Here is a 25219-nt window from a genome sequence, read left to right as displayed (position 1 = left end):
AAGTACTCTACCACTGAGCCATGGCCTACTCTTTTTGTTTGTATGTTTATTCTATATTTTGAGACAGAGTCTCATTGAGTTGACCGGTCGGACCTTGAACTTGTGATCCTCCTGCCCCAGCTTCAAGCAGCTGAGATATAGACATGCACTCCCCTGTCCATCTCTGAGTCCTCCATTGCATGACCTGTGTGTGTATTTACATGCTAATAGGTGTGTCCTTGGGTGAGGACATAAAGCTCAGTCAGGCTCCTCTCACCTCACGTTAGTATATAGCCGCATCTAGGAGTGGTTTTTGTTTTGTTTTGCAAGGAAAGGAATCGTAAAGTATGGATTCACCACAAACATAGAGACTTCTCATCACATGATTAGAAAATGTTCATGTAATTCTTTGAAACATTTATTTAAGCAATCCCTACATTCTCATGACAAAAAAAGGGAAGAAAACAGTAAACAGAAATGTATGGACAACTACAGAGAAATGTAAACTAACTTCTCATAAACACTCAGTTCTTTCCTGTCATAAGAGCTGTACTCTCCTCTGGATATGTACTTTGAAAACAACTGTCAAAATGTGGATTCTCCACACAGCGCCATGCAGTATTTGAACCCAACCTGAGACCTGATGGTCAGCTTCTTCACTGGTAGGTTTTGAAGCATTTGCAACACCAATGGCAAAGAGTAGTCACACCAAATGCATCTTCCAAGCTCTATCAGAGCCCTCCCCCGTCCCTCCCCCCAATAGGGACAATGCTGGGGACAGTCCCAAGGATCAGTAAGACAGCATCTGCCATCCTTTGTCTGTTCCCAACTCAGTTTCGAGGCTGTGAGTTGAACTCTGTACAAATATTCTGGATGATTCTGGGCACAACTTTGTAGAGGTTGTCAAACTCATCCACAAAGAAGGAGTGGTCCTTGGCAGGGTGAGTGGCAATCACCTCCAGCTCGTCCTGGGCAGCCCATGCGATGCCTACTGCATATGTGATCACCCCTGTGGAGACAAAGATGTGATGAAGCAAGTGTCCCATGCAAAGGCGCTGACAAGCAATATTTCCCTCTGGGTTCCCCAAATCAGAAGTGTGCCAAAGAAAAGAGATGAGAAAACCCAGGTGAGTTCTCTAGTTTCTAGAAATAAACAATGTGACTAGTTATTCAATAAACACTTTGAATATCCACACTATAGCAACAGCAACAAAATTAATATAGCTGTGTCCTAAGAGTTTATAGTCTTTTGGCCTTATTTTAACCTAGGGTCTTTTACAGCCATGATGAAGAAATAGGTAGCAAGGTGGCCATCCTTGAGTAGAATGGACTCCTGACTCAATACTGCTGGCTCCTCAGAAACTCAAGAAAGGCCTCATGTCTCAATCTTTTCCTGCTGTGAATCAAGATGTAGAACTCTCAGCTCCTCCTCCAGCACCATGTCTGCCTGCACGCCGCCATGCTTCCTGCCATTATGACGATGGACTGAACCTCTGAAACTGTAAGCCAGCCCCAATTACATGTTTTCCTTTGTAAGAGTTGCCATGACCATGATGTCTCTTCACAGCAATAGAAACCCCAACTAAGATATAAGTCACTGACAAAAATAGAAGTTTTCATCTAACTATTGTGGCATGTACTTGGGGAGTGGAGACGGGAGGATTTTGTGTTTGAGGCTCGCCTGAGTCATATAGAAAAATAGCTCCCTGAAAAAAAATCAAAAGCAAAAATCAAAACAAAAATGAACATTTGCTTTCAATATTACATTTTAAAATTCATTATTATTATATAAAAGTTACAAACACAATTTGGTGACAATAAAGCTAGAGGTTTGACATCTTTGATAAAGCAGTGAATCAACTTCCCCTTTGCTGCTTTATGCCCATATGGAAGGAGCTTTAGGTCACAGCATGTTGAAGAAAAGGTTACTGTCCCATCACTTGCAGGCTCTGGATGCTTGAGGAATATTTAAGAAACCCCTACGCAGAATCCTTTTGATTCTGTGTCTTCTTCTCAGAGATCCTATGCTGTTTCTCCCTACCGCTCTCCCTGTGGTTATGAACAGAGGAGGAGGAGGAGGAGAAGGAGGAGGAGGAGGAGGAGGAGGAGGAGGAGGAGGAGGAGGAGGGGGGGGGAGAGGCAGGAAGAGGAGGAAGAAGGAAGGGAGGAAGAAGAAAAATCTATTTGTATATGAGTGTTTTGTCTGTATGTGCATATGTGCATGTAAGGTGCTCACAGAGATCAGAAGAGGGCGCCAAATCCCCTAGAACTGGAGTTTCAGATGGTTGTGAGTCACCATGTGGTGCTGGGAACGGAAACCAGGTTCTCTGCAAGAACAGCTAGAGTTTCTAACTAGTAAGCTACCCCTCTAGTTCCCTGTGGATACTTTAAGTCATAGACAGAAGCAATACATAAAAGGGAAGACACTCCCTGTGCACCAAGGACATTGGTCCTCTCCCCTTTCAAAAGATGCTTCTGAGCTCATGTTTATAGTAGGAGCGCTCACCCTTCTGGTAGGCAGCCATGGCTGGGATCCGCACATCGTCGTAAGACCTGCCGTCAGTGATAAGGATCATTACCTTCCTCTTGTTCGGTTTGGACTTCTTGAAGAGCTGTTCGAGGGCATACTGGATGGCGGCCCCTGTGCTGGTGCCTCCGCTCCAGTACCCCACCCTCCTGATGGCACTGAGGATGTCGGGTTTGCTGTTATACTTGTCAAACCCAAATTCTAGCCGCTGCTCATAGGTGTACTGCACGGCCCCGATGCGCGTGTCGGTGTCTGAAATCTCAAACTCCTTGCTGAGGTTGGCCACGAACTGCAGGACTGTGCGGAAGTTGCTCGTCCCCACGCTGCTTGACCCATCAATGACAAAGCCAATGTCCGCAGAGTTTAAACAGGTCTTGCTGCAGGCAAGGCGGTCCGTGTCGCAGACTCGCTTCACCAGGGGCTGCACGGTCTTGTGAAGGCTGAGCCAGCTCTGCACGTTGAAGGAGTAGAAGCCATTTGTTCTGCACACAGCCTGGAGGAGAGAAAGGAAGGATCGAGCCTAGATCAGAAGTCAAATCCTTCAGTCTGCCACCAAGACCCTTGGCCACCAGGCAAGGCTTCTCCGAGTCCTACTTCCGATATTAGACCTCAGAGCACACTTTGTCTATTCCAGTTTCCTGGCTGGGTACTACTGAGGTCAAGGCCCTTCCAGTAACATCTGGACTCACTCTCTTCCCTCTCCCCCTCAGCTGGGTCCCTGTCTCAGTGGAAAAATGGTTCAATGAACACATTTACAAGGGGATGTGCAGTGTTGGCTTTTAGCTTTATGTTTATACCTCCACTGGCTTCTCAACTCATTTGTGCTGTAAACCAGCAGTGCTGTAGCTTTGTGGGTACCAACCATCACAGGGGAAGGCTAAATAAAGCTCTTGTTCTGATCCACAAACAGGGATGTTTCCAGGGCTGCCATGGACGCTGCCGGAAGGGATTCAGACTCGCTGAGGGACCACCCGTGTTAGAGCCACTCTAGAAGCCCCTGTGGTCTCTTGTTTGGTACCCACTCTCATCTTGCAACATCAGGGAACACGGGGCCAGCTGTGAAGGGACACCTTTGAGCCCCTGAGAACTGGAACGCCAGTTTTATCTGCCAGTAAACTCTGAGCTCTGCCTGCCGTACAACCCTGCCTCTGGGCAAATGAGTGTTTATTTGTCTGTGCCCAGACTTGTTCCAGAAAAGAAAAATGGAAGGGATTGGCAAGTAACTCCTGAGCAAGTTGGTTAGATGTTCTTGGAAGTGACTAGGCTCCTGCCCCGAAAGTGGCTTCATCACTCCTCCTCCTTACTGATCTCTGGGGACCTGACATGGGCAGACTTGATGGCCACGAATGAACTTGTATAGTGACAAAATTATCTTTTTTTTTTTTTTTTTTGTGGGATTTGGTTTTTTCTAGACAGGGTTTCTCTGTGTAACCCTGGCTGTCCTGAAACTCACTCTATAGACCAGGCTAGCCTCGAACTCAGAAATCTACCTGCCTCTGCCTCCCAGAGTGCTGGGATTACAGGCGTGCACCACCACCGCCCGGCAACAAAATTATCTTAAGCAAGAAGTAACTTAAGCTTTTCCTAGGTAAATCTATATTTTTTTATTTGATTTATATCTTTTTTGCTTTTTATTGATTTATCACCACCTAAATGGGGATCATGAAACTTTCCACAGCCTAGGTAGATGAATGCGGGCACGGAGCTGAGTTCTGGGTAGTGGGTGGAGAGAAGGAGTCCCACAGAGAGCCTGCGTAAAGTCACAGCAGGAGACAGTAGTGGCGCTGACTGTGGCTGGGACACTGTTTGCAGAAACACAGTGTGTGTGTGGAGGTCATAGCGAGCTGACCAGGAAAGGTTGGCCCTCCTTGCAGGGTGTCTCAGCTGCAACAGGAAGCATTTGGATGGAGGGGACTGGCAGGGTGCTTCAGAGTAAACTGGGGGGGGGGGGACTCAAAAGCGGAATGGACCAGTGACATAGTGCTATCTTAGGCCTTGGGATGGCTTAGGCCTGGATAATCATAGAACGTGAGAGCTGTGAAGCAGGTGTCTGGGAGCGATTCTGGGATGCCACCGCCCTTGGGCCTTCCAGGCCTGGCAGAGGAACATGCCTGTTCTGATCCGGGAAGTGCAGAATTCCTTTGTTTCATTTGTCAGATGGACTGGATTCACTTGTAGCGTGTGTGTGTGTGTGTGTGTGTGTGTGTGTGTGGTCTGCCTGCCCGTTTGGGGTCCTTTGATGCTGTGAGAGGAACAAGAGGAGGTTTCAGTGACAGTTTGGGGACACTGCTCTTGCCCTCTGATTGCACGTTGCTGGCTCTACAGTGACACTAAAGTTTGGCTTTGAAAGAACAAATTCAGGTTCCCCAGGGGAGGCCCAACTACGTGCTTACGAGATTCATCACATTCCAAGGTCCCAGAAAGCAACTCTGAGGCCGTGAGAACACTTCGGAGCGCAGTGGCTTCTGTGTTGGGGTGGCTCCCCAGACACCCCCCATAACTGGACGGTTATCTACCTTGCTGGCAAAACTGGGCTCCACCACATGCTGCTTCTCCCTTTCAGCAGCTCCTTCGATGGTGATGAAGAAGACATTGATCCCCGACTCTCTTGCAACTCGTGACGCCTCTTCCACTTTGTCGGTGGGCCAGCCATCCACCATGACCACAGCCACATTGGGGGCACCGCCCCTGTTTCCATTTGCTTTGGAAAAGAAGTTCTTGGTTACAAAAGAGATGGCGCGGCCTGGAAGAGGAAGAAAATGAGTGCTTGAAATGATAGTGGTAACACGAATATAAGAATAGATCATAGCAGCACAAAGAGGTCTAGAAAAGTATGCTCATCCTTCAAGTTGTTTATATATATATATGTGTGTGTATTGTATATATCATTACATATAAGTATATGTATCATTTTTATGTGTTTATCACAGCAGAAGTAATTGTATTCACAATATTGTACAACTGTCATAGTCTCTCTTCAGCTGCACTTTTAAACCCAGAACTTCTAATTGTCTCATATTTAGAAGGAGAACATTTTAGGGTCCAGCAAGCAGGGGAAAAAGACTTCCATGAGATCAAAAGGGCCCCTTTCCTGAATTGGACACAAACATGCAATCCCTTCTATCATGCTGACGATGCAGGTAATGTGGATGTACGGACATGGATCTGGTGGCTTGCCTATGCTGTGGGTATTTAGCATTGCACTGCGGTGAAGGATTCTGCATTTGCCAAATACTAATGTTCTGGTAACGAGAGGGAGGGAACTAGTTATCCTGACTCTCTGTAGCTCCAAGGATGCTCTGTCGAATTAAGTCCTGTTCACTGCCTTACTCTATACAAACTCTGTAACCTGCACTTGAATTTCTTTGGCCTTGAGTTCCGTGAAGCACTTCCTTCCAGTCTGCGGCCATGGCTGGTGTGGACACATTTCCTCTTGTCCAGTCTGCTCTGCTTGAAAGGTAATGTGGACCTTCTGCAGCTGCCCCACTGAGAACTAGATTTTGGACCTTCAGTGGCATCCACCCCTCTACTCATTTTCAAACACAGGACTCACCTCTCCGCAAAGTCACCACTTCAACAACTTTGATAGGAACAAGACCCCCCTAAAGGACCTCCTGAGTGGAACTGGTGACAAAATTTGGTTCTAACTAGTTAGCAGCTTATAGGCCAGTCATGAAGTAGTCACAATAGCTGTCCTTCTAGGCCTGAGAGTGTGGCTGCAACCAAAGCCAGGAAGTCGGAGGCACAAGTGTTCTGACCATTTTGTACCTGAATCTATGGTGATACATTAGCAAGGATACAGAGGTTGTGTGACATTTCTTGATGGGTTATTTTTTCCACCTCCTCCAATATAGAATATTATAAGACAGCCACATAGGAGGTGCAACCATGGTAACAAGGAAGAATTACTCAAATCTGGGTCACGTACCTACATTAGAAAGGCCCCCTCTCTGGGTAATTTTCTCTATAGCTGTCTTCAGATCTTGAGAATTCATGTGAGTTTTGAGGTTAAACTGGGTAGCAGGGTTGTCTCTAAAGAGAACAAGAAATAAAAGTTAGCTAGAAAGTTATTCCCTCCGGAGGAAGGCAGATATCACTGTGAGTTCCTTTACATACAAACAAAAATGGCTGCAGTGACAACTCCTGACAGTGATCATGAAGTGCCCCACAGAAGACAAGGGAGCCTGGGGTCCTCCACAGGCAGGGGAGGGACAGCAGGCTGCTGGGGACAGGCTTGGAAGGTTGAGTTCTACTTTTGACTACATCATGGCTCTGTTATCTTTTGGCTTCTTTTCTTTTTCTTTTTTTTTATATGCTATATTCTTTATTTACATTTCAAATGATTTCCCCTTTCCTAGTTTCCCCCTCCCAGAAAGTCCCATAAGCCCTCTTCCCTCCCCCTGTTCCCAAATCATCTTGCTTCCCTGTCCTGGTGTTCCCCTACACTGCTGCATCGAGTTTTGGCTTCTTAGAGAGGGGGAAAGCTCTCTTTATTTCCTCGGTGATGGAATTGCCTTTTCTTTTCTTGATTTTGTTGCTCGACAACATCTTACATGTTGTCATGTTACATATGTACATGTTACATATATGATATGTTCTGGCTGTCTTCCCTCCTCTAGCCTCTTATCTTCCTCCCATACCCCCTCACTGCCACCCACATCCCCATTCAACCTTTACTGCTCCATTTCCCAAATTAATGATTTTTTGGGTTGGTTTTGTGATCCATTGGCTTAATTAGGACCACTGTGTGAACACTGGATTGGAAATTCACACTGGCTTGGTGGGGTCATTGGTGAATATATGGATCAGGACAATGATTTCTTCATTCCCAGGATCTCTTGGTCTACCTGTGTAATCTTGAGAAGTCATTTAAGTCTTTACAGAGATAAAAAAAATCATCAAAACATTCACATTGCTAAGGTCCAGTGGGATTCTACCCTAGGAGCGGTGAGTTCTCAATGTTTCTCCATTAGACCTTCTGCAGGAAGGGTCTCAGCTGTTAGCCATGCCCTGAGTAACCAGAGAGTAGCATCTGTTAGCCATGCCCCGGGTGCCCCTAGCACTGGAACCACTTATGAATAGTGGAGCCAGGAAGACCACTGTACCCATCTCATCTTGTGACTCCTGCAAGTCAGTGAGTGACATGAGTAAAATATCACCAGAAGGTCAATGTCATCTCCCTGAAGGCTGACAAGAGACAGCTGGGACAGATCTGGAGTGATTTCTCTGGTGAGACAGAATAAGGACCCTTCCCTAGAGACAGTTATGCAGGCGTGGGAGAGCAATGGGGCCAGGCTTGAAACTGTCAGGCAGAGGGTGTGGAGGAGTACCAGAGGGGTGAAGCTAGTGCCAGGCGTGTGCACCCCCAGTCACAGAGCAGCAGGAATTTGTCTCTGGAGCCACTGACACTCCGCCACAGGCAGAGCAGACCCCCTGGGTGCACATCCTGTGCAGCCACCTGGGGCTGCATGTTTCCAAAGAGCCCTTGCTTGGTTCAAACATGCTGTCATCTTGAAACTCCGAGTTTCTGAGCAAGGGAGCCTGCCCATCACAGAGCCAGGACAGGCTGTGGGAGCAAGTCCTCAAATGCTGGGCAGTCCTTTGAAAGCTTCTCCAGCACTGAGCAGCTGCTTGGAGAGTTTGGGGTGAGAACTCTAAGGTGTGTCCGTAACACGATCTTGGGACTGCAGTGTGGTCCACAGGGAACTAAGTAATCATCAGGACTCCAGAGAAGGAGGCCTTCTCTGACTCCTTCCCATCCCTCTTCCTTTCCTATTCCCAACCTTCTTCACTGTCCTGCAAGCTGATGGTCGCTATGCCCAGAAGGTGTGCTTATCCAAGTGGCAGGTGGCAGGTGTTAGCAATCTCAAGGTTCCACTACCTTCTGAGCAGTTCAGTAAGTGCTGTTTTGCCTCCAGGCACTGACCTCAAATCTGGTACTTGTTCACATAATGCTCCCACATCCCCATCCATCACGTCCCAGCAGTTCTGCCTGCCTTAACTTTTATTCCTGATTCTATTATGAAATTCTGTTAGCTGCGGCAGTGCCGGCAGACGCATCTGCCAGAGGGATCTTCCTTCTGTTCTAACTCTGCCTGTAAGACTGCTCTGTTCAAAACTCCTCTGGGGCTCTGGATGTAGAACAGAGGTGGAGAATGTGCTTAGCAAGTGCCAAGCCCAGGGTTTGATCCACAGCATCAAAGTTAGCTCATGCCTGGTTAACGTGGGTTAGGCTCTGGCTTCAATCTCCAGCACCAAGAATGAATTAATGAATGAATGAGTGAATGAATGAATGAATGAGTGAACGAAGCTCCTTGCTGTGGTCTGAATATTATTTTGGGTTCACATCTTGGAAGGTTAGTCCCTAAGGTGGCAGTAGCAAGCGGTCACAAGACCTCGGTGAGTGTAGGTCTGGTGAGACATGCTGGTCACTTGAAAGGGATTGTTGTGACCATGGTGGGAGCCTTGAACGCCAGTGAGTCATCCCAAGAGTGAAGCTGAACTTTGAATGCTCTCTGGCATACTGATGGGCAATGTGATGGCCTAACTTCTGAGAGATCCTACCTGACCTTGAGTTGATGCTACTGTCCCTGCCCTTGAACCCCAAAACTATGAGTTATTTGCTCAAAGATTAGTTGTTTTATTATGCTAAGAAAAAAAATGTACTCCTATTGCTAGACTTTATATTTTGGTTTACAAAGCATTCGTGATTTAATTACAACTTACCAATTAACTCTCCTTATTTATTTATGCATCCATTTTAGGATTTCCCATATTCTAGTGAAATACTTGCCTATATTCTAGCAAGTAGTCTTTATATTTTCTATTTTCGTGGTTTTTATTCTTCCTTCACCCCCAGCCCTAGCTGATTCAATTCTCTCTAGTTCATAGTGTATCACATAGTGCAAGGTCCCCAGTGAACACTACCAGATAAACAACAGTTCCTGTCCCACTTCTGCAGGTCTCTATTCTGGGTTTCCTGGGTGCTCTCAGCATGGACATCTTCTCAACTTGTCAATAGCGGTCAGTACGCACTGGCAAGCTCCCTCTCTTGAACCTCAGGTACACATGCAATGGTGCTCACATATCTCCATCAGAAGGTACTCAGGTTCCCAAACTGAAGGCGTTTCTCCTTCCGGTCTGCTCTGCTCAGTTCCACTCCTCTTCCGGATTCCTTGACTCACTGAGCTATCCAGTACTTAGCATTCTCCTCACCAAATGCCACATCCAGTCAGACCCACCTCTTACCCGCCTCTCATAGCCCTTCCATCCTTCCTAGTCTCAGCTTCAGACTTTGGTCTCCTGACTGAACGACTAAGCTTCTATTTGGATCTGGACGGCCCCTCAAAGGCTCATGGGTTGAGACTGGTGTTATTAGGAGGTAGTAAAACCCTGAGGCAGTGGGAGGAATGAGGTCACTGGGAATGAGGCTTTGAAGAGAGTGTGATAAATAAAGCAACAGCTAAAAATGTTGAGCATTTCCTCATGGGCACGATGTAAACATCTTTGGCTTTTAGCCTCCCAGCAATGCAGTTCATGTCTGTTGTTCTCTTCTGTGGTGGACTCAGGCTGTATGCATGTACTGTGATAGCTCTAATTGTTGACTTGGTACAGCCTAGAAGAATCTGGGAAGAGAGCCTTGGTGAAGGTTGTCTACATCAGGTCTGCCTCTCAGTATGTCTATGACATTGTCTTGGTCACTTAACTGATGTGGAAAGGTCCAGCCTAAAAGTGAAGGTCACTATATCCTGGTTTGGGGCTCTTTACCTTGTAAGAGTAGGAAAGGCTGGCCAAGTACTGGGCCTGCTCCCATCTATTGTCTTGATGTTCATGGCTGCGTTGAGCTGTCCTGAACTCTTGCTTTGACTTCTCCTCGGTGTGGTACTCCAACAAGGAATTACTGGTTGCAGTAAATTCGTTTTCTCCTAAGTTGCTTTTGCCAGAGTATTCAATTGCAGCCAAAGAAATGACACTAGAACTAGTGCCCTCCCACTGAACCCACAGCCCATCTCCTTTCCTGGTTCTTTGTTTTGTTTGTAGATAGCATCTCACCTTATGTAGCCCAAGCTAGCCCGGAACTCTCTAGGCAGACCAGACTGGCCTTGAGCTCACTGGACTCCGCCCACCTACCTCTGCCTGCCAAGCTTCGTGATTTAAGGTGTTTGCCACCACACCTAGCCCTTCTGCTAGCTACGTTCCAACCAGCTCCTCTCCCATGAGTCTGTGAACTCAGGCTTGTTCCTAGTTCACACCTCCATTACACTGTAGAGGTTTCTTCAGCACTTTATGGGGTACACTCACCCCCAGATCAGCACATTTCCCCAAAGGACCAAACTGTTGACTCATGAACATGGAGTCCAAAACCAACATCACTGTCACTCTTGCCCATTCGTCTTACCTGTATGTAACTCATGCCCACCTGTGCTACCTGCTGGTGACTCATGCACACCTAGTCTTAACTATAGGTAAATTATGCTCACCTGTACCTAGCGCAGGCGACTCATGCCCACCTGTACTTAGCACAGGTGACTCATGCCCGCCCACCTGTGCTTACCTGGCAAACATGTTTCTGTGTACCGCATGTTAGCTTTCTTTTTACTTTTAAAATAGCAGTCTCAAAGCAAAGTGTGCTCATGTGTAGACACACACATACATACACACGCAGAGACAGAGAGAGACAGACAGAGAGAGAGAGAGAGAGAGAGAGAGAGAGAGAGAGAGAGAGAGAGAGAGAGCTATAGGGCTATAACTTAACTATTAAAATGACTCTCGGAAAGATCTGAGACAGTAAGACCATCTGTTACCTCATTCAATTGTGTTTAGTCAGGTAACTAAATATTTTCCCCCACCTCAGCATATTACCAGAAATGATTGTAAAAGCCTACTAACGTGGTTTTAAAATGAATGTGCATTTTAGTGAGTCACTGTACTGGCTGGTTTTGTGTGTCAACTTGACACAGGCTGGAATTATCACAGAGAAAGGAGTTTCAGTTGGGGAAGTGCTTCCATGAGATCCATCTGTGGGGCATTTTCTCAATTAGTGATCAAGAGGGAGGGCCCCTTGTCGGTGGTGCCAACCCTGGGCTGGTATTCTTGGGTTCTATACGAGAGCAGGCTGAGCAAGCCAGGGGAAACAAGCCAGTAAGAAACATCCCTCCATGTCCTCTGCATCAGCTTCTGCTTCCTGGCCTGCTTGAGCTCCAGTCGTGACCTCCTTTGGTGATGAACAGTAATGTGGAAGTGTAAGCTGAATAAACCCTTTCCTCCCAAACTTGCTTCGTGGTCATGATGTTTGTGCAGGAATAGACACCCTGACTAAGTCACCCAATCTGCAGATAGGTAGATACACAAATCCTGTGGTTCAGCTGTAACCCAAGAGCAGGTGATCTTCCTGACTTTGGATCCCTAGGGCTTAGCACTTAGGAGTGAATGCATACTGGGGAACACACCCGGGAGGGGAGGGAAGGCCCACCTGTCTTCTTCCTTGGCTCATTGTCTGTGTGGTAGAGCACTCTCCACCCATCTCTACCTTCCTGCACCACACCGTGTATTTACATATCACACACAGATTGGTCCTCAGAGGCACATAGCCCAGCTATCCATACACTTGATGAAAGGTGCTTTTCATTTTATTTAATGTCATTTCTTTAAAAATATTGCCTCCTTAACTAGACTGTGGAGTCCTAAAGAGAGAAACTGTATCACATATCTTTATTATCTTAGTGGATTCAAAGGCTGAAACCCTTCCCAATGGTTTAATTGATGGTGATTATGATTATAGGCAAAAACATGAAACTAGTTCATCAAGGGTCTTCCTGGAACTTGTAATCCAACTACTTACATATATTTAAATCTTATATTTAAATTATTTTCAATGTCACAGGGCAGAATGACTTAATACATGGTAAACAATAATGCTTACCAAATTTCGTTCTGATTAAATCAAGGGAATGAACAGATTGCTAACCTGTAAGCTCATGGCAACTCTTAGGATAAAGCACAGGCATGTGTGGGTGTGTTTGTTCTTTTCCAGGATGAATCAGAAGGCTGCCCGACACAGTCACCTGGCTATTTTTCAGACAGGGCTACTATGGTTTAGATGCTGCTTTTCCTGAACAGTTCATGTGTTAGGGGCTTGGTCTTTTGAGTCACGGTGTTGACATGGAAGAATCTCTAAGATAGGTAGGATCAGATGTGACCCTAGCGGATGGTATCTACTACATACAGAGGAAACTATCTTTGGAAGGATTTTAGGTTCTCACAGGAAAGGGTTGTTAGGAGGAACCTGGCACCTCTCCATGGCTCCGCAGAATATGTCTCATGTGTACCTCTGCGCCTTGTTAACCCCCTCCATAAGCTCCTCACCAGAGTTAGGCAAAAGTTGGTAACACACTCAAACCTCTGGAAATGTGAGCTAAACAAAATTATCTTCCTTATAAGTTAACCTTCAGGTATTTTGTTATGAAAATAGAAAATAGGGGAAAATAACATTTAAAAGATTACAACCATAATATTTTTGTGTAGGCAATCTTTGAATTTTTAATTTATTACAAGTTCTCATGAGATGAAACCACATTTTCTGCCTCAGCAGGATTAGAGATATACTTGGAAAACAAGAGAGAAAACAAAGAGGTTTACGGTTTAAGGACAAAAACATAAAATTGTTCTACGTTTGCAAAAAGAATTAAGCTTAATGCAAAGAAATTGCAGAGCCAAGACATGATCTGTGTATAGAAAGGGATAATTTGAACAATAGCAAATGGGTGTTGGGAGCAGGTTTTGGAATCCAGGACACCTGTCAGAGATGAGTACCGCTGGTTTCTCTGAAGGGTTTGGGTCAGGGAGCAGGGAGGTTGAGTCCTACCTCCTTGATGCTAAAACTCACTAGGTGTATTTGCTAAACCATGTCAGTTACTTGATATATCTTCCAGAAGAAAATCAAACACAAGCCTTGGAGTTTCTACAGTAAAGAAAAAGCTCAAGATTCTTTTTAAAAATTCTCTCTTATCATGCATGCGTGTCTGTGTGTGTGTGTGTGGTATATGATGCATGTATATGGGATATGTATGTGCATGTGTGTGAGTATGGGTAAGCATGTACATGGAGCATGTGTAGATGTCAGAGGACAACCTCTCCTGTCAGTCTTTACCTTCTACCTTATTTTGAGGCACAGAGTAAGTTTTGCACTTGGGGCATCAATGCTTCTATCGCTGGCCACAGATCAAGTTCATAGGAACAGGAGGTTAAAGTATCCATCTCAAGTCTTTATCCTCTCTCCTGATTCTGTTCCACATATCTGGGAACATAACTACCACGACCTGGGGAGAAGGAAGAAGCATTTCTTAGATGCTGTCTGAGTGATGCTAATGTGAAGTCAGAGCCTTCCTATCCCAAGAACCCATGTAAAAATCTTCTCACTCAGGAAGGTGCACGTGTGCACGGCGTTTGTGCACTTGCATGTGTGTGCTGGGATTCACACCTGCCAGCCACAGCCCTGCTGTACTGCACGACACAAACCGTGTGGCAGGGGGAATACATTGCTGGCTGTACTTATTTCTTATCGCTGCTGTTGCAAGTGCATGACCTAAACAATACATATCAGGTTCACAGTTGCCAAGGTCTGGAGCCCAGAGCTGAAGGTGCTGCCAGGGTGCACACCTTCAGGAGAATGCCCACGCACCTGGCTCATTCCTCCTCTGTCCTCAAAGGTATCTCCGTAGTCGGCCAGTGGGTGACCTTGGAGGACAGCAGCTAAGAAAGGTCCTCTGCTTTCACAGACTTGTTGCATTGGGTCAGCTAGGTGACCATCTCACTCTAATTATGTCCGAGAGGTCTCTTTGGTTTAGAGCCTTCAGACATTTGTCTGCGGGTAGCTTTTAGTCTCTCTGCTACACTTGAAATGCAGCAGATTTCCCTCCTCCCTCCACTCTGACTGTCTGCAGATAGGTGGCGCCACTGATCCACAGAAGGCTCTGGCATGCCTAATGTGTCACCTTATGTGATGGCAAGTCTTCAAGGCTGAAAATCACGGGACAAAAAGCAAGAAAATATAGGAGGTGTAGCACGAGTCACAGCCTACAAAGGAGATAGCTGCCGTAAACCCGAGGGCAAAGAAACCAATTTTCTTATTTTGATGTCTTGGAGTTGTCAATGAAGTCTAAGAGAAAATGCACAATTCTCTTCCATTTATAGGGCTGAAATGAAAAAAAAAATCTGAAGTCCAGGGGGCAGTTAGACCTGTGGATGTTCTGGGGGGGGGGACAGTTAGACCTGTGGATGTTCTGGGGGGGCAGTTAGACCTGTGGATGTTCTGGGGGGCAGTTAGACCTGTGGGTATTCTAGGGGGCAGTTAGACCTGTGGGTATTCTAGGGGGCAGTTAGACCTGTGGATGTTCTAGGGGGCAGTTAGACCTATGGGTGTTCTGGGGGGGCAGCTAGACCTGTTGATGTTCTAGGGGTAGTTAACACCTGTGGATGTGGGCTGAGCTACACAGCGCACTCTTTATAGTCACCCTGACTGCTAGAGTTTAGCTAACGACAACAAGCTCTGTCTGTGTACCCCTCGGTATTAAGTGCGATCACAGGCCTATTGATTGTATAATTTTAACTTAGAATGTGTGTGCAAGATGGGCCTTGATCTGTGACCTTGGTTTCCAGCACCGACTCTGGTGGGAAGTATCCACTGTAAACTGCTTTTCTAGTGCAGGAGCAACAGTCTGCCTTGGAAGTCGATTTTGTTTGGCCTTTGAAGGATTAACCTGCCTGATACTTGCCCTCTTCCCATGGCTGGGCATTTAGTAGGTGTTCTTAGGAAAGCTGTGTGGTATTTTTTGAGTCCGCACCAAATGGCACCTGTTCAATTGGTGGCTGACAGGATGCCATGATTGTGGGTTATGAGCTGTGCAGGCAGGGAAGAGGGAAGGAGACCCGGCAGAGGATGCTGATCTCTAAGAAGAGAACAGAAGAGCCCGAGAGACACCCAGACTTGCAAACACCCCCAATAATCACTTCAGTTCACTGGGCTACCTGTGGGCCTGTTCTTTGTCCCAGTAGGATCTTTCAACTAGGGCTCCTGAAGAACCCAACGTGTTGCATTTCACAACTTTATACATCTTGGGCTTTTCTTATTTCCTGTTATTGCTTGGCACAGGACTTTGAAGTTCTTAATTGATTTCCTGTAGTCTAAACTTCAAAGTCTGAATTCTGAGTCAGCTCTCCCAGGGACCTCCTCAGGAAGCTGTGTGGCACAGCAACAGTGGAGATGGAGGTGGGCGTCTGAGAGATGGAGGTGGTTTGTCACCCGGTGTCCTCCAGTCCTTTTCAACCTCCTCTCCCTCCTCCGCGGCTGTTCTTGATGGGATAGGCGCCTCTTGGCAAAGCCTGTAGACCTCACCACAGCAAGGTAAAACCAGGACTCTTTAGGCTCCATGACTCTGATGTAAAGGGATGATTTCATCTCCATGTGAGAGTGCAAACACGGAGCAAGATGCTCGGTGTATGTCCAGGTGCGTCCTGAGAGACGGTGCACCCGGAGAGTTTTGGTATGTGGGTATAAGTGAACTGAGGAAGAGCCACCCAGGGTGTTAGTGTTGTCATTCGACAGTCTGGGGGTTGAGAGGGAATAGAAAAACAGAGAAACCGAGGCATGATTACTAGATATGCAAAGCTGCTTCCTGTGTAAGCCTGGCAACCACGATTTGGTCCCTAGGGCCATGGCGGAAGAATCGAGGACCACCTCTCACAAGTTGTCTTTTGACTTCCACATGTGTGCATGGCATGTGTATGATTGCACATTCTCTCTCTCTCTTTCACACACACACACACTAAATAAATAAATACATACATACCTACATAAATAATAAATAATTTAAAACGGAAGGAGGGAGCACACATCACCATGAGTTCCTCTGCTGCTGCCCATGGACGGCAGCTTCTTCAGTGTTCACTGTGGACCTGAACCAGCAGTTCTCTGGGAGGCAAGCGTTTGGCCTCAGACTATCGTTGTTTTCTCTTACTTTGAGGCTGCAGCTTCCTGGCCCAGTCAGCTACTGAGTTCTTTGGCTGTCAGCCTGCTGGCAGTTAGTTTCTGTGGGACTATTGAGGCTCTACTTGTGTAAGCCAATCGAATAAACCCATACAGATAAACAGATTTCCTATTGGTTCTGTACCTCTGAAGAACCCCGACTCACACAGAAGGCAATTAGATCTGCTGAGAACCCCAAGGCTGGCCAGAGGAGTCAGATTCCCACCCAACAAGCTCTTCCCTGATCAGTTCCGCAGACCTGAGCCCAGCAGCCAGCACCTTGTCCAGTCTCTCCCACCCACTCTCCACCTCTGCCAGCACGAATATCTTTTAGAGATGAAAGGACTGAGGAGATATGGGAGGCGGGACCTGTGCCCCTCCATAAAGAGCAGTTGCAGCTGGATAGCGTGACTCCTTTTGGCCTTGTCAGGCCACCCTGCAATTTGGGACTGGAGAGCAAGAGGAAACAGCTTGCTGGCCTCTTAGCCCAGCATCCATTTATTGGCTTTCTTCTGAGACAGCCATTGAATTATACAACGCCAGGGCTGGCGGAGCCCTAATAAATCATCAGTTGACCCCATATTTTACAGGTGTCAGCACTTACATGAAGAGGTTAAGTGATTGCATAAGGTCCTCCGGCAGGGCTAAGGTCAGAATTCAGATCCCCTGACAGCTGGTTCACAATGCTTCCCTCCCCACTCTGCTACAGGCAAGGTGAAGATGACAGATTAGTGTATACGAGCATAAAACAGAGGGACAGACACACATGTGCCCTAAATGCTTTAAATTAAATTAATACAGTTGGAGAAAAGGCAGACACTGGAGCATGTTTAGAAAGTGAATGGGAAAGCAAGGGTGTGGAAGCTGTCTTCCAAACGGAGATCACGTCAGGAAAACGGAGGAGAGAACTGGGGGAGGGGCCATGCTCCTTTTGTGTCACTGTATGAGCATGTTGTGGGTGGGGTATTTTATTAAGAAAATTAACTTTATTTCTTATGTTTCTGGAGGTTGAAGACGCCATTTTGGGGGAGCGTTCAGTGATACACCATCCCTCTGCAAAGCCATTTTTGTAACAAAGCCACCTTCTTGATAGTTAAGCTGCTCCCTTGATTAGGTCTAAGGCTAACCCTGGCCATCCCTAGTGTGTCCATTGCTAAGTACCCTGGCCGTCTCCAGCGCCTCTGTTGCTAAGTACCTCTGGCTGCCCCCACTTCACATCACCATTGCTTGCTCTGAGAGTTAAGTTGCTGACACAGAAACTCAGGAGCCACATTCGAACCTCTGCGGGGCAGAGGGATCCTCTATTGCTTTTGCTTCCCTGTCACATTTACTATTTGCGGTGGTTTGTACATGCATGGCCCTGGGAGTGGCACTATTGGAAGGCATGGCCCTATTGGAGTAGGTGTGTCACTGTGGACATGGGCTTTAAGACTCTCATCCTAGCTGCCTGGAAGCCAGTATTCTACTAGCAGCCCTCAGATGAAGATATAGAACTCTCAGCTCCTCCTGCACCATGCCTGCCTGGATGCTGCCACGCTCCCACCTTGATGATAACGGACTGAACCTCTGAACCTGTAAGCCAGCACAATTAGATGTTGTCTATTATAAGACTTGCCTTGGTCATGGTGTCTGTTCACAGCAGTAAAACCCTAGCTAAGACACTATTTAATCCTCATTCTTGTTGGCACACAACACTTCTTTGGTCATTCTTCTTTCCCTTGACATATTCATCACCTTATTTTCCCATCACACCAGAAACCCAGGTACATGCAAGCTTTTAAATCAGCTATTTTTGATGCAAGATAACACAGCAAGCTTTGAATCCTCCAATAAAATTGACTAGGACATCTGGCACTAAATACTGAAATGTACTCTTTATAAGAAGGCTTGCTCTGCATTTGCTATCTTAAAGAATAACATAATAATAAAAATGGGTCAACATTTGGAGAACAAGAAAACAATAACCAAAAGGCCACCTTTTCCTTTTTTTTCTCCCAGATTTCAAGTCAAAACCCACCCAATAGGTCATAAACTTTGGTGGCATTCGTAGTGATTGGTTATTTATAATTGACTCTCAACTATTTATAAGCACCAGTTAGCCAAGCCACTAATTTTTCGTGACAGAGATAAAAGGGGGGAACAAATATATTCAAATTTAATTCTGGAAATATACACATTATAGGTTACTTGACAAAGAAAGCATTTTCACTTATTTTTCTCGTAACTCAAAGTAGAGTAACTAGCATGTTTCTAGCAACCCAAACACCTGCTAAGGTCTTCACACCACAACTGGTACTAGGACACTGCTCTAGGTAGCCCTCGGGATGCTTGCCAGCTGGGAGATGTATGCAGGGCTTGGAGCTTTGGGATGCTTATTTTTATTCAGAAGGAATGACCGTATTGTCACTGAAGCTTTGGAGCAAGAGCACTGACCTCCGTGCTGATTTCCAGTTCCAAGGGCTAAACTACCGGTACATGAGGAGGAAAAACATCATGGGTAACCAAATCCCCTTGATGGCTAGCGTATATTGCTGTTGATCAGTCTGCCTGTTTGAAACGTGTGTACAAATGGAGATTTATGCGTGTTTTGTTCTTTTGATTATGACCTGTCATATTTGGGTTCTGTTGTAGGGAGAAACACATCCGTATCTGAACTAAGGTTGATTTATTATCGCGAATCCGAATTCCGAAAAGAAGCTTGGGTTTGGAAGGTCGCTATGGCCCCCTTAAGCCTTACCCTTAATGAAATAACCGGATAGATTAGGACCAGTCATCTCAGGGCTCAGCCAACTGGTGGAGCCCCCTCTCTGTGCCCTGGGGCTTCCCTGTCACCTGGGGGGACTTCATCAATATACTTTGGAAAGACCAAGGTTGTTTGGAGGAAAGAGAATGTATAGCCTGACTCAATGTGACCGATAGCATCTCACCCAGGCCTCGCAAACAGACGTCTTCATAGTCAAGGCTAAAGGGAATTTAGCTCTCTTTGTCTCAAGATGAAGAACTGGTGATGGCCTAAGCAGTTTACTCGTGGCTTGCTCCCAGTGCCCTTAGTCCCTACAATGAACACTGTCTATAGCAATCGTGAGAGTACAAACGGCAGTTACTCACAAGCACGTATTATGAACCTTTTCTTCCCTTTGGGAATTCTCATATTTCCTCCTCGACCACAGCTGGATTCCTTCTATTTTGTTTTGGGGTTTTTTTGTTGTTTTTTTTGTTTGTTTTACATTTGCATTCGAGAAGAGAATGAATCAGCGCTTCAGGACACACACGGCTTGAAGCTAGGGGTGCAGTGATAACCAGGCTCAGCAAGAGCTGCACTTACCCGTACTGAACAACGCCCACGAGAGGACCGGCAGGGCCGACCTCAAGAGCCTGGACGACGTCCACTAGGAACTGCTTCTGGATCTGGAAGCGGCGCTTGCCGATGCTGCTGCTCCCATCAATTAGGAATGACAAGTCAATCTTGCAGTCTGAGGGATGGAAAAGGATTCTGTGATTCTGCGTGGCTCTCAGTGCTCCTACCTAGTCATCTTGTCTCTCAGTGCTCCCACTCAGGGAAATATACAGAAAAAAAAGAATCAAATGATATAATTTAGTTGTTTTCACATATATGGACAATATTATATATAATATACATTCACAGGTATGAATTAAACTATATATGTGAATGTATATTATATAAGTTAAACTATATATAGCTTATGTATAACTTAATTTATAAGTTACATACACTAACAGACTAGCAATAACTAATAACAAAGCAGGATAATTATGACAATATACTATAATAACAACTAATAAAATCTTGGGAGTTATTTATTTCTAGAATTTTCCATTTACTATTTTTAGATCGCAATTGATGATGGTAGTCAAAACTGTGAAATAGAAAAACCAGGGGTGAAGTGGATCTGGCGTGCAGGAAGCCAGTGAGAGCGGAGGGAGGGACTAACTTCAGCCTTTCAACGAATGCTACGAATGCTACGCAGCTTGCAAATCCGTGTTTGCTCTCCTCCTTGGCAGTGGTACCGGCTCAGTATGCTAAAACTGACTGCTCATTCCTGAGCAGAAGCACTTTTTGGAGTTCATATAGCTTTAAGATTAATTTAAAAAAAACCAAAGAATGGATTATTGAATTAATGCTTTTGGGAGGCAGGAGTATTTCAGAAATACTTCCAAGGAAGATAGGAGAATAAAGAATTTTGATCTACAGCCTCCAAGACCACCCAGTGGCCAGCACCCCCTGGTGGGCATGGGAGAAACTGCGCACACGTCCCTAAACTGTGCACAGCTTCCCTGGGGCTGGTGTTGCCTGTTCTCCATTCATAAAAGTGCTAAAGGCAAGGGAGGGCTGTTGCAAGTCCCAAATGCTTCTGAGCTGACAAAGTTTGAAGCAAAATTGATTAGAAATAATTATCCACAAGTGGTTCTGCAGATTCGTGGATGGAGTAAAAGTTGGACCCGAGAACGGGCTGAAACAGCTATTGAAAACGGGGGAGATCTTGAGAAGACCACGGGGGTGTTTGTCTGCCTCTACTCCATCTATTTTGTTTCTTAGCTCTTCAGCAACTCTCAGAGCTTTGTGCCCCAAGTGCCTTCTAGCCTTCCCTGTCTAGCTGGCTTTCTCCCATGGTGCCTACATCCAAGCATAACCTCTGAGACGAAGATTTCAGGAAATAGGTGAAATCTAAATGTGGTCCACGAAAGACAGAGATGAAGCAGAAGATAGGGAGAACTGCTATAAAGTCCCTGTGTCCCTGTGACACTGGCTCTGATGGTCAATGCTTGTTTTTCTGGGCTTTGCTTTGCAATGTGAATTATAGCCAGCAGGTGGCAGTAATGTTCTTCAGGGTTCTTGGTCCACCAACACCAGCGGTAGGTGGGAATACGGACTCAGGAGCTCCACTCAAACACAGAGAAACAGATTTGCCTTTAAATATGACCCCTACGTTTGAGAAGCACTCCTGAACAAAGGTTTTTCCTTTTAGATGCCAGGAGATTAGTTCAATATTGCCTTTTAAGATAGAGGAAAATCGATTGGGGGGGGGAATAACGGGTTTCCCTTTTTCTTTCTTTCTTTTTTTTTTCAGTACGTAGATTTGGTAGCATCTGCTTGCGTTCCTCAAGGACATTTTGCTCATTTTTTTTTTTTACATCGTGAACTATGTTCAGGAACGACGTGTTCAGTTTTGAAGCAAGTGATTTATCCGCTTAGTTCTCTTGACTTTCTGGCCGATTGCTGACGGATAACACAGAAGTCTCCTTTGTTACCCTTCCTAGGATTTTTTTTTTCATCCCTGGAACCAAACACAAGGCCTTGTTGCACTTCCTAGGCCAACAATCTATTACTGAGCAAAAGCCCATACCTCTAAACTCCCAGGGTCTCTTCATGACCAGGTTTCTATCTCACAGCATATACAGGCTAAGACCCAGCAGGTTTCTTCTGTGGCTGATGTGAGACTGACATCAGTATTAATGGGTGGAATTGGGCCAGGAGGTGTACAGTATTGGTGTCTTATTTATGGCCACAAGAAAGGTTCCGGATGAAGACGGAAGGTTATGTGGTGTCTCAGGGAATCAACGGACTGATTTTCTTAATTCTGTGATACAGTCCTCCACGATGCAATTCTACAGATGAACTCATGGTTTGGGCAATATAACACGTCAAGCCTGTGTTTTGTAACTTTGGATGGTATCTATCAGAATCATGCACAGGTCACATATGTTAGGAAGTTCCCACAAAATAACCTGCAAGCCAAGCAGGGTGGCAATGGTGGCGCACGCCTGTAATCCCAGTGCTCTGGGAGGCAGAGGCAGGTGGATTTCTGAGTTCGAGGCCAGCCTGGTCTACAGAGTGAGTTCCAGGACAGCCAGGGCTATACAGAGAAACCCTGTCTCCAAAAATCCAAATCCAAAAAACCAAAATAAAATAAAATAAAAAACTAAAAAAATTAACCTGCGAGCCACTCTCAAGGACCTCTGGTAACGATGGCTGCAGACCAGTCAGTGGGTCTGGGATGGAGGCCCTGATTCTCTCTGATTTTGTTTCAACTGAATGGTCAGTCTCATCCATGGATTAGATCTTGCTATTGGACTGAATCTCTCACGGCAAATGACAGACATACACAGCCTTCCTGTCCCCAACCCTGCTCCAATCTGAGTTCCTCACCACAGTGACATTTATCCAGTCGCAGAAGCCCTTTTTTTTACAATATGAATTAGATCTGCATGTTTGCTGAGTGTGTGTGGGGGAGAGCACACATATGCCACCACACAGTGTGTAACTCGTGGGAGCAGTTTCTCTCCATCACTGATAGAACCCAGGCCAGCAGGCCCAGCGACAAACGCCTCTGCCGGCTAAGTGGTCTCCAGAGACCGGCAGATGCCATTTTTAACTGTCCTGTCTCTTGCCCCACTCCAAACTTATAGATTCTTCCTTTTCTATATTTCTTGATTCTACCAATTTCTCTAACTCCAAGGCCTGGCTTCCATTACTCCGGTGGTACCCCACCCTGATGATCAGCCTCTCTATTCTTTTCATCCACCCTTCCACTGCCACCCCTTCCCATTCTTCACCCTGTTGCCATAGTGACTTAAAAAAAAAAAACCCTTGATCTCCTCCCTCATACACATACTTTAAATCCTTCAAAGGCTCTCCATTCTCCTTAGAACCGAGTGTCAGAAGATGGAAGCGAAATAGATGTGTGGTAGAAGAGAGGTGGGTCTGAATGGAAGTCCGTACGCAGAGGAGATGTTAAAACCACCCCGGGCTCCCAGCTCTCGGTGAACTAACTCACTTGGATCTCCCTGTGACACTGGCTCCGAAGACTGTGTGCTGAGTTCTTCTTTTGGCACAAATCCTGGAAAGAGAAGCAAAAGCTGTTGTGATTTCCAAGCATAGGAAGCACCTGGCCTTACCCCAGAGAACAGGACAGAGCAGACATTCATACCCAGCCCCGGGCTCGGCTTACAGCTGCCTCTTCTCTACACAGGGCCCATCCCGAGGAAAAACAAGTACCGACAGCCTGCCCAAGAGTGCCGCTGGGGATTCAGGGGGTCCTGTTCTGTTCTCATTTTAACTAGTTCTATCTGCATTCTGGTTTATTTATGCGAAAGCATTACAGATGTGTGGGTATAAATTATCCATCCAATCTAAAATTCTGAAAACTTTGAGGTCAGGACAAATGACTCTGGCTCATCCAAACTTTCCCTATGCTCAGTACGTATGGGTCCTTGGCCAAATTTTGGTGATATAGGCACTGAACAGAGACGAGTTAGACACGTGAGGGCAATCTGGAAAAGGTTGTGTGTGCACCAGAGGGAAACACAGTTCAAATAAGAGAGCAGGGCAGACAGCCTCTCGCCCCTGGCACTTTACGGCTGGAGGCAGAGATGTGCAATGCTCATGTTTGAAGAGGTTGTGTGAGGGTGGGGTGTAGCTAGGTAGGGGTGGAAGGCTTATTAGGGACACAGAGGGTAACAAGCCGCACACACAATAAGCACAGATTTCTTAGGATGGCTGTGACCAGTGGGTTTCTCAGAGGCAACAAACTTGTTTAGCAAATAGGTCTCCCAGTTTTCAGGATGCCTTGTGCTGGAAGTTTCCAGCTGTGGAGACAGGTATAGAGGTCTGTTTCTGCTCTTAACTGTAGCTCTCTCTCTCTCTCTCTCTCTCTCTCTCTCTCTCTCTCTCTGTGTGTGTGTGTGTGTGTGTGCGCGTGTGCGTGTGTGTGTGTGTGTGTGTGTGTGTGTGTGTGTGATTTCATCTTCCTATTAAAGGTCAGCCAGCTCCATTCACCTCCTCACATCATTTGGAAATACTGTTTTGAGTGTTCAACAGTATTTCTCAGTCAGATGCTTTGCAAAGACATATCTCAATGTTCCATTGCGTGTGCGCGCACACACACCAAGTTCAGAGGTTGGGCTTTCATATCCCTGTCTCACTTTGCTAGTAAAATCTTGCTTCTTACCAAGAACTGGAAGCCTTTGTTAGAGGGTCAAATATTGAATGTGGTATTCAGTGACACACACACACACACACACACACACACACACACACATTGATGAGAATGGAAAACCTCATACCATTTTCTTTTTTTCTTCATTTTTTAAATTTTAATTTAATTCAATTTTTCAAGACAAGGCCTTACTGTGTAGCCTGGGTTGGTCGGGAGCTCACCCTGTAGACCAGCCTGGCCCCAAATTCACAGAAATTCACCTGCATCAGTCACCTGAGTGCTAGGACTAAAGGCATGCCCCACCGCCAGATAGCCCTTCTGAGCACCATTTCACAGAAACAGACTGAAATAAAGAACTACAGTGAATGCTGCCAGGAGAAGCGAGGGTCTACAGCCATCTTACAGGGAAATCACCTACTCCAGCCTTTACCGTCTTGCCTTCCCTCTCCATTTTGGAAAACCAATATTGCCCAGATATCCCTAGGGAAGTCTGGTAGCCCCATCCCTGGACCTGAAAGTCCCTGGAGAAACCCTTCAGAAAGACCCCTCCAGCTGGGCTAGACCTCCTAAGCCACCGGCTGAGCTGTTACATCCTCCTGCTCCTTCAGTGCTGTGCATCTGGTCTAATCGGCCGGAAGAGGTCAGCTGGATGCTTACCTGAATCTAAAAGGACTGGTCCCGACTTCCATTCATCCATCTCTTCTGAATTTCAATAAAAAGAAGCAAAGTTAC

The 25219-nt window shown here is 46.0% G+C and overlaps 1 protein-coding gene across 1 annotated transcript in view; it reads right to left on the bottom strand.

The window, feature by feature from the left end:
- Positions 1-425: 425 nt before the first annotated feature.
- Vit (vitrin) overlaps positions 426-25219 on the bottom strand; it is a 108276-nt gene continuing 83482 nt past the window's right edge. Inside the window, exons 9-15 of the mRNA XM_052186751.1 lie at positions 25145-25189; positions 23327-23389; positions 19855-20002; positions 6435-6538; positions 5023-5249; positions 2486-2999; positions 426-988 (exon numbers count right to left, since the gene is read on the bottom strand). Coding sequence (XP_052042711.1) covers positions 810-988; positions 2486-2999; positions 5023-5249; positions 6435-6538; positions 19855-20002; positions 23327-23389; positions 25145-25189 — 1280 coding nt within the window. The 3' untranslated portion in view covers positions 426-809. The remainder of the gene's footprint in view (positions 989-2485; positions 3000-5022; positions 5250-6434; positions 6539-19854; positions 20003-23326; positions 23390-25144; positions 25190-25219) is intronic.

The sequence above is a fragment of the Apodemus sylvaticus genome, chromosome 6 (genome assembly GCF_947179515.1).
Source record: "Apodemus sylvaticus chromosome 6, mApoSyl1.1, whole genome shotgun sequence".
Lineage (NCBI taxonomy): Eukaryota > Metazoa > Chordata > Mammalia > Rodentia > Muridae > Apodemus > Apodemus sylvaticus.
This window is presented reverse-complemented; position numbering and strand designations above follow the sequence as displayed.